The 9,531-nt window shown below is 43.4% G+C and overlaps 1 protein-coding gene across 1 annotated transcript; it reads left to right on the forward strand.

Annotated features, from left to right (window-relative positions):
* Positions 1-7,762: 7,762 nt before the first annotated feature.
* LOC129639772 (ferritin light chain-like) lies at positions 7,763-9,226 on the forward strand. Its single transcript, XM_055565008.1, has one exon. It carries the CDS (start codon positions 7,763-7,765, stop codon positions 8,297-8,299), a length of 537 nt encoding a protein of 178 aa, XP_055420983.1. The 3' UTR covers positions 8,300-9,226.
* Positions 9,227-9,531: the final 305 nt, after the last annotated feature.

The following is a 9,531-nucleotide window of genomic DNA, read 5'->3' on the forward strand; positions in this document are numbered from 1 at the left end:
GTAATTTTAAATACATGCTCATTGCCAAAGTAATTTAGATAATATAGGAAGGTAGAAAGTAACAAATTGGTCACAGGCAGATACAGACCACCATTAACATTTTGGTATATGTCTTTACATCTACACACACATGCATACACACACAAATGAGATCATGTTACAGACAATGAAAAGCAACATCTCTTGCTGGGTGATTCTCTTTGCCAGCAAGATGGCAGCGTGACCAGAAGGAACATCCAGGGGCTTCAAGCAGGAAAAGGGAGAGTGGCATTGCAAAAGTTGCCACTTCAAATTTCAAGGCTGGATGTTCTTTCCAGCACAAGCTGTGTCAGTCCAACCCATCTCTTGGCAACCACCAAGGGCCGGCTTGCCAGCACTTCTGAAATAGGAGGCCACCTCTATTCAGAATGTGAATCTTGTTTCTTTCTATGAAACATTACATTTTTCCCTTTAAAAATGAACAGAAAGCACTTCTCATCATGGAAGGCTAAGGGGCAAGTGCAGGTTGGAAGAAACATTTGCAGGAGTTAAAATGGAGCATGGTAAGGAAAGAAAAAATCATTTTATGCCTTCCTTTCTTGACTACACAGATTCTCTTTATTACGGTATAGTTGATTTACAATGTTACATTAGTTTTGGGTGTACAGAAAGTGAGTCAGTTATACATACATCCACTCTTTTTAAAATTCTTTTCCCATATAGGCCGACATTTTTCTTTTGGTTAAAAGAGAACACTATTCCATACAGATCCCATTTTGATGCACATGGATCAAAATTAAAAGGATATGTGTTGTCCCAGGTAAGGAGGTAGTTGAAACTGTCTCCTTGGGGGAACTCAACTCCCTTCTGGAGAGTGACTAGAGAACAGAGGCCCACAGAGTCAGACTGTAAGAGCAGTGGTAAAGGAAGCCAGCCAGCCTGTTTTGATGGAGAAGGGAAATCTTGTTATCAGTGGGAAGGTGGGCTGGACTTACTTTATATTCTTCTGGAAGCTAGAATCAGAATGAAAGGATCAAGCCTATTGTGAGGCAGGCAGCTGACATATGAGACTAGAGAGGATGGAGAAGGAAAAGCAGTGAAGGCAGCTCATGTTAATTTAGCACCTACTATATGTCAGAAGTTGTGCTCAATTCCTTGTATTATCTCATTTAATCTTTATAGTATTCTTAAGAAGTAGATAATATGACTAGTGGTATTTTATAGTTAAAGAGAGTAAGATTCAGAGAGGTTAAGTAATACTTCTGCCCCGGTAGCTCAGAGGTTAAAGCGTCTGCCTGAAATGTGGGAGACCTGGGTTCAATCCCTGGGTCCGGAAGATCCCCTGGAGAAGGCAATGACAACCCACTCCAGTACTCTTGCCTGGAGAATCCCATGGATGGAGGAGCCTGGTGGGCTACAGTCCACGGGGTTGCAGAGAGTCGAACACGACTGAGCGACTTCACTCACTCACAAAGTGAGTCAGGTTCCGACTCTGACCTATTTGGTTCTCAAGCAGCTCTGTTTTCCCACATCACACTCTGAAAATGGAATGCGTATCCCTTATGAGCTAGTGTGTTCCTGGTAACCTGGGTGGATTTAAGCAAAGACTAGATGATCATTTGTCAGAGACATTCTTAAGAGGAGATCCATGTATTGGTACAGAACTGGAACACACAATTTCTAAGAATCTTTCCAATTGCCTCTCCTAATGAGGCCTCTTGAACTAAAATATATCATGACTGCTTATCTTCTAGGACATCTACTATAGTCATGATCAGAATTACTTTTTTGACTAGGGCAGCTTCCTCAGAGAAAGCCACTTAGGATATATCCCGTTAGCGTTTGCTTGGAAGACTAACACTAGCGTGTATTGTTGGCACCCTACCCAGTGCTCAGCACTCACCATTCCCATGCATGCCCATGGGATTCTGCGACAAGCACCAAACTCTCCCCCTGAGGGGGCTTTCTTTTGGTTCTTGAAAGGTAGGCAGGAAGTGCCAGAAACTTTGCATGCTTGGGAGCAGTCTTCAGCTAATAACAGATGGGATTTGCAAGATAAATATTTGGGCTTCCTTGTCCTTGTTTGAAACAACTCTGAGGTGCGCCTCCTCGAGTCTCCTAGCGTTCCCCGGGAGGCCTGAGTCCTAGTTGCCCGTAGGAGGAACTTGCCCTTTAACACGCTCTATTGATTTTATTCCCTTTGTCTCATTTACCCTCCCACTTACTGCTGCTTTCAGGGACCATCACTCAGGCCAGTTATACTCAAATGCTTATCTCCTGGTCTGCTTTTGTGGGAACCCAAACCAAGATACCAACATTATTTACCCATTAGCATGGGCTTTCACAACTTGAGCACTACTAACATTTGGGGCTAGAAAATTCTTTGTTAGGGGGAGAAGCAGTGCTTCCTGTGCACCGTGGCATGTTCAGCAGCATCCTTGGCCCACTAGACGCCAGTAGTACCCTCCCCCTAGTTATGACAACCACAGATGTCACCAGGCATCGCCAAATGTCATCTAGGAGACAAACTCAGATCCACTTGAGAACCCCTGCTTGTCTGAAGTGTCCATAGGAAGCACAGAGAGAAGAGGCCTTACGAGGCAGACCTGTTAGGGTAGGCTGTTGCCAAACTTCTCAGTGAGCTCTAGAGTTTAATAGATGGCACAAGTGGGCTGTGTGTGTGTGTGTGTGTGTATTTGGGGAGAGAAAAATGATGAACCCAGTCCTTCTGTGCCTGGTGGCAGGTGTCCCTTGTCCAAAGTAGAGGAACAGCTCAGAACTGTTGTACCTGTTTACAATTCCTTTTTAAAAAATTGACAAGCACACAAAGACAGTTTTGCTGTTTGTGTACCATCTGTTTTCAGGTGACTTCACTTTGGATGACAGGTCCTTAAGCAGCCATTTCACAGCTTCTCAGTGTCTGGATTACTCATGCTGTTTTGACTTTTAAGTAGTTTTGTGCAGCTATTTAAAAAATCAATATGCAGTTCCAATATGGGGAATGATGTCCATGAGAGTAGAGGGTCCAATAAAAGATGCAAATGCTTTCTTAGTTGGAGCTTTCGGTCTGATTTGGCCGGACATATAAACATGCAAGTGAGACCCCTGAAGAGTGTCACAGATTTTCAGATCTGGGCTTGCCTGGTGGCTCAGTGGTAAAGGATCTGCGTGCAATATATTGGAGACACAAGTTTGATCCCTGTGTCGCAAAGATCCCCTGGAGAAGGAAATGGCGGTCCAGTATTCTTGTCAGGAAAATCCCATGGACAGAGGAGCCTGGCGGGCTACAGTCTGTGAGGTTGCAAAAGAGTTGGACATGACCTAGCAATTAAACAACAAACAACGAAAAGGAGATTGCAGTATAGGCGCCCAAAGCCCTGTATTCCCTGTAAATAGAAGTAGCAAAGAGGTATATATATGGGTTAAAAACTATGATAAAGTCTTCATTTTATCCACTGGATTCCTGGCTAAAGGTACTAGTTGGGGTTTCTCATTTCTGCTGTACTCCAATACCTTCCAAGGTCAAGTGGGGAAACAAGTTGGTGGTGGATACTGTCTGATCCCTGCCCAAATCCTCTCAGCTGTGCTCCACACTCAGCCCAGTGTGCTTTTCTCTTATTGACTAGCACCCGTGACCTTCTTCACTGTTTCTTTGGGCTACTGAAGTTGCCTAACCTGTACACAGACCCTGGAATCTATATCCACCTAGAGACACCCATAGCCAATGGATGGGAGTATAAAAGTCCAGTTCCCTTGCCTCATGTTGAAATAAACTTTAGGTATAATTTATGCTCCAAAGCTACACCGTGGGATGATTCTGAAGCTGAGCACTTCCTAAAATTGCAACTTTGCTTCTTGGATTCCTTTCTCTTTCCTGCTGCACCACTGTCTTTTGGTCTCTCTGGGAGCACTTTCCCAATAAATCTCTTGGATAGGAATTCTCATCTCAAGGTCTGCATCTGAGGAATCTGACCCAAGACATAAGCATTCCACAGTCTACATTTCAGTGGTAGAAGCTGAATTCTACCATTTGCATGGGATGTTCTGTAACCTTAACCTCTCCTGTTGAAGAAGGAATTCATAGGGCCTGGATTCCATCTTAGGCCTGTTCATGCTGATCATGCTCGGCCACCTTTCCAATGGACTCTGAACTCTGTGTTAAGTGCCTATGAAAACAACAACAGAAGGATAAGACCCCCTCCAGACAGAGGAAGCTTGAAGATCGTATCTAGGTTTCTCATTGCCTAAGAGAAAACATACACTAATCACCCCTTCCTCCAGACAGGCCATAAATTTTTCTGTATCTATCAGAGTGTAACCTCGGGTTTATTGATTATTGGCTAATTGTTTGACTATTTGAGCACATGAGCACATAGCACGTGAATGATGGGGTTATTGGGATTGTATTTTCCTTGGTTTATGTAAGTCTCAAGGAATTTGGAGTGGTGGGTTCGGACACGTACACATGGGGTATAAAAGATTTTCACAAATGCTGGTTGGGGGCCTTGGCTAAGAAGAGACTCTGCCTTGGGCCCACCGGTGTAATAAACTGCACTCTACTATCTGCACTGTCCTTCTGAGTGAGTTTGTTTCCCAGAACGCATGCCTACAACACTGTAAAGTAGGCATTCCTTAAATGTTTCTTGCTGTAGTGACCATCTTGAGTTGGAGAACTGAACAGAAATAGACCTCTACCATCTATGCACTGCTCCCCTGCATCCATAGCTGGCAGGGCCACAAAGGACCTCAGGAGGTGTTGCTGAATCTCACTTAGCCCAGGGAATTCAGAGAACCTGGCTTTGCTCATGCTTTAAATGAATTTGATCTTGACACCCAAAGCTGTGCCTCTATGCTTTTGTAATTGAAAGGACATCGCCACAGAAAGACAAGTGATTCAGCAAAACAGGTCTGTAGTGAGGAAAGTGTGTTGTGTGTTAGTCTCTCAATTGTGCCTGATTCTTTGCGACCCCATGGACTGCAGCCCATTGGGCTCCCCTGTCCATGGGATTTTCCAGGCAAGGACACTGGAGTAGTTCGCCATTTCCTGATCCAGGGATTGAACCCAGGTCTCCTGCACTGCAGGCAGATTCTTTACCAACTGAGCTACCAGAGGAAGATAGTGAGGAAACGTGGATCAAAAACATATTGGGATATGCTTCTGATACAATAGAGCTTGACAGGGCCTCTACAATCTTATTACAAAATCTGATTGATGACACAGCACTATTTTGGGGGTGCTTTCTACTTGTTTGGGCGTTTTTTTGTTTTTTTTTTCTCATCTCTTTATGTCATTGATCCCTTGTGGTATGCTTGTGAAATGTTAACATTGACATTTTATAGGCGAGAAAACTGAGGCCCACCCAGAGAGGTTATGCTACCTGCCTAGGGTTATACTTGTAACAAGTGGCAAAGCTGGGATTGGAGCCCACATTACTCTGATTCTGACAACTATGTGCTTAACCATCCACCAGAGTAGTTTCCACACTGGCTCTCCTCTCTCTGAAGTGATGAGGGGAAGATTTATAAACATTTGCACAAGGCAGAAAATGATCCCATCTGAGAAGGTTTATATAGACATTTTTCTTTTCCAAGTAAATGTATGGGAAACTGAAATATATTAAATGAGCCTGACATCCTGCAATGTATAAAGTATGTTATATGGTGAGGTTTTCTCCAGGCTTTGCATTTTCTTGTTACAAGGTCAATACGATGATTAATGGTTTATGCACACGGTAGGTAATGATCATTTTCTTTGCAGTTATTTGGAAGGTATGGCATCTAGTATAATTTCTCTCCTATTTGGGGATGTGCTAGGATTGTTCTTGGATTTGAATTTCTGTTTTTTCCCCTCCTCTCCACCCCAGCCTCTTTTTGGCCAGAAAGGCTGCAGAACTACTCCTGTTTTACCCAGTGAATTCCCTCCAGGTTTGAAAAATGTGCTATTCTTGAATTGTAACTGTTTTTGCAAATTTCAAATGCAATGAGACCACTTTGGGATGACAGCATTTCATGAAAAAAAGTGGACGATATATCCTCTATTTAGATATAGGATATGTATTCATATTTTAGCTTAAGCAGTAAAGGGAGACTGCAGATATCTTTTTGAAATTTTAAGATGTCAGTTTTCAACAACAGAGATAGTAAAATTGGAAAGCAGCTGGAAAACAGTGGATTTTTATTTTCATTTAGACCTAGATTCAGAGTTTAGAGCAAAATTCACTTCTCTGGGGTTCAAATATTGTATACCCTGAATAGAATATGCCTTCCTGTTTGACAGAAAACACAGGAAAGCATTCTAATTGTGCAACAGCCCCAGGCAGGTGGTATTTCGGAAAATAAAATGCTAAGCATGGAATCACAAAGCTGGAAAAGCCCTTATGAAAACATCTAGTTTTGCCCTCATCTTCTGAGAATGACTAACTCATCCTGTATGGGATTTTTTTTTTCTATTTTGGTAGAATTTATACGTCTACATTTTCATCTTTAATGCCCATTTACATGACGTGTTTCGGTTAATAGTTGAATATCTGGGTAATCACAGGAAGCCACCAGAACCTAAGAAAACTGAAACAAAGTTACAGGGCTCAAAATAGCCTGGGGTTAAAACGGCCCTATAGTCCTCCCCACCATTCTATGCAAAACAAAGAACTCTCTCACCCAAAGGAAAAAAAAATGGACATTAAGGTTGATTACACCCAGCTCCCAGCTGGTACAGCCTCTGGCCCATCTCCAGTATTCCTTGCCCCAGCCCCTTAAGAGATAACGACTCTGAACAACCTTGGAGAAGAACAGGCCCCCTTAAGAGTAGATTTCCACATATATGCCTATATATACTCTTTTCTTGGGTTAGGGGAGCAGCTCACTAATCTGACTGCTGCCCCTTCTCGCCTCATTAAAGGTGATCTGTTCCTGTAAGGTGCTGGTCTCTCTTTTGCGGAACCTCGCTAATGCCCTTACCCTATAAAAACACCTGGCACATAATCAGTATTTAGAACTTTTAGTAGAAGGAATAAAAGGATCAACAAATGAAAATGAAGGCTAAATAGTAGAAAATTTATGATGGGATTCTTATTGGTCTGATTAATTAGTACTGTGTCTTGTAAACGCTACCATTTCACATTCCATAGTGTGGATTTTGTCCTTTTCGATCACTAAGGTGCTATGTAATGTATATTCCAAACAAGGACCCTTTTGAGTATGAAAGGGGGGGATGCTATTTCTTAATTGAATAATTAATTAATTAATTTAGGGGGCAGTATGAATAATTATATTAGGACGGCAAGACTGCTCTGGGCCAAGTACCCTCTCCATCAGGGATCAGGAGCAGGGGGAAATCTATTCAAACAGGCTCTAAAATAAGCAACAAACGAGTGTTAAGTCACAAATGAAGATTTGGAAGAGGTTCACTATCAATTTTTTGAGGTTTTTACCTTGGACGTTCTTATCTCATCTTGGAATTATGGAAAGAAATGGGTCAAAATGATAAAGACTCTTTCCTAACTAGGAAAGAAAGATACTCTTCCTAAAAGCTAGAGTGAGAGACAATGAACCTGGATGCCTCCTGGATCAGTCTCTTGCTTCACCAGCGTTTGGATGGAACAATCTGCGTGCTCTCAACCCGGCCTTGCCTCCCCCTCCTCCTGCCTCCCCCTCCTCCTGCCTCCCACCACCCTCTAGCCCCACCCCTTCAACCACAGCTTCCGGCACAATCTTCTGGACTTATCCCCCACTTCTGAGACCAGCCTCACAGCAGCTTGTGGAGAAGTCCTGCTCACTGCTAACCATGAGCACCCAGATCCAGCAGAGTTCTCCCGAGATGGAAGCAGCGGCCAGCCGCCTGATCAAACTGCACCTAGAGGTCTCATCCACCTACGTCTCCCTGAGCGTTTACTTTGAAGGCAGTGGAATGGCTATGAATGGTGTGGGCCGCTTCTTCAGGGTGTTGGCTAAGAAGAAGCAGGAGGGCGCCCAGCTTCTCTTGAAGATGCGAAAGTCCTGGGGTAATGGCGCCCTGGTCCAGAGTGGACAGACGTTGTCCCCAGAGAAGTGGAATGCCAGCGTGGACGCCATGGAGTACGCTGTGGCCCTGGAGAAAAGCCTGAACCAGGCGCTACTGGATCTGCATGCCCTGGGTCGTGCGAGCGCTGATGTCCAGCTCTGCGAGTTCCTGGAGCGCCACTTCCTGGAGGACGAGATGATGCTCCTCAAGAAGATGGGTGACCACCTGGCCAACCTGCGCAAGATAACCAGCCCTGAGGCTGGGCTGCAGGCCGGGCTGGCCGAGTATCTCTTCGAAAAGTTCTCCTTCCAGTGCGACTAGGAGCCTCCGAAGCCCGGCTGCCTCTGTGGGACCCCTCTGCCTCCCCTGGCCTTGAGATCTCCGCTCCAGCCCTTCCTCCAGCCCGGACGCAACCTGAGCCAAGGCACCAAATGGCAACAAAAAAGGTTCTTTTTGCAGAGGCGGGGAAATAGGTTGTAAGAAAAGTATTTGAATAGCTGTGTATAATTTGTAGTCTGCTTAATTCTCTAGATTATCTAAAGAAATGGTTCCTAACTTGTGTGTATCACCTGGGTACGTTGAGTATCTGATAAAAACCTGTGTTTTTCTCTGTCAAGAAGATTCAGAAATTGTTGAAGCAGCTATTCTGGAAATGTTGCAGAGAATTTTAGGGGTTTCAGGACTTCTCTGGAGTCACTGGGGGACTGGGTTCAACTCTCTTGTTCTAAAATGTATCTGGCTTCGCCGAGCAGAAAGAATGGAGTACCTGGACCGTATTATATTGTGTTCCCCCCTCAACCCCCAGACTCGTGATAAAATCGTTTTTCCTGATTTTCAAGTTGCTGTGATGCCATATGCCTGTGTCGAAGAGGGAGCCCTGTGAAATTCATCTTTGTGTCTCCCATTAGGTTGTTACTGAGAACGCTGATTACATCATACACTGACCTCTTCATGAAGCCTCTTAAGAGAAATTTCTTTCTGGTCTTAATAGTAGGAATAACAGTGCTTCCCTTGGGTAATTGGTTTGTTTTTGTTTTATAGACACTAAATGATGTAACTAATTAAGTTTCCTTTTCTGACTGCGTGCTAAAAAGGTTAGACCAAAATTTGTGGTCCATCCAGAGCAAACAAATAGAACTGTATAAGCAGTTTGCATAGTTTCATTTCTGATTCTTCTGTTATAATTACTTAGTGTACTTTGTGGTTTCTTTCAAGCCACCTTAAACCCTTTCTGGAAGAAGGTTATGTATAAACAGGTAAATAAAGTAAATGTTAAAATGCAGATTTTAAAATGGCTCTGTGTTTGTTTTTAGTGAAAAGAGAAGATAGCTTTAAGGAAGCACTAAGAGAGCCAAAATGATTAGAATGGAGATGGGTCAGATGGAGCACATTCCAGAAGCCAAGAGAAGGAGAAACAGTAAAATGTAGCATTCTTTTAAAACTGTGTTTTATTTTTCTGGGGAGTTGTTTTCTACTAAACCATTAGTGTCCCACAAATAGCAATCTAATAATTGTGTATTATTTTCCTTGCACTTTGAAATGCTGGAGTTATA

Source organism: Bubalus kerabau, chromosome X (genome assembly GCF_029407905.1).
Source record: "Bubalus kerabau isolate K-KA32 ecotype Philippines breed swamp buffalo chromosome X, PCC_UOA_SB_1v2, whole genome shotgun sequence".
Classification (NCBI taxonomy): domain Eukaryota; kingdom Metazoa; phylum Chordata; class Mammalia; order Artiodactyla; family Bovidae; genus Bubalus; species Bubalus kerabau.

Coding starts and splice junctions, on each gene's coding strand:
- LOC129639772 (XM_055565008.1), top strand. CDS start 7,763: ATGAGCACCCAGATCCAGCAGAGTTCTCCCGAGATGGAAGCAGCGGCC.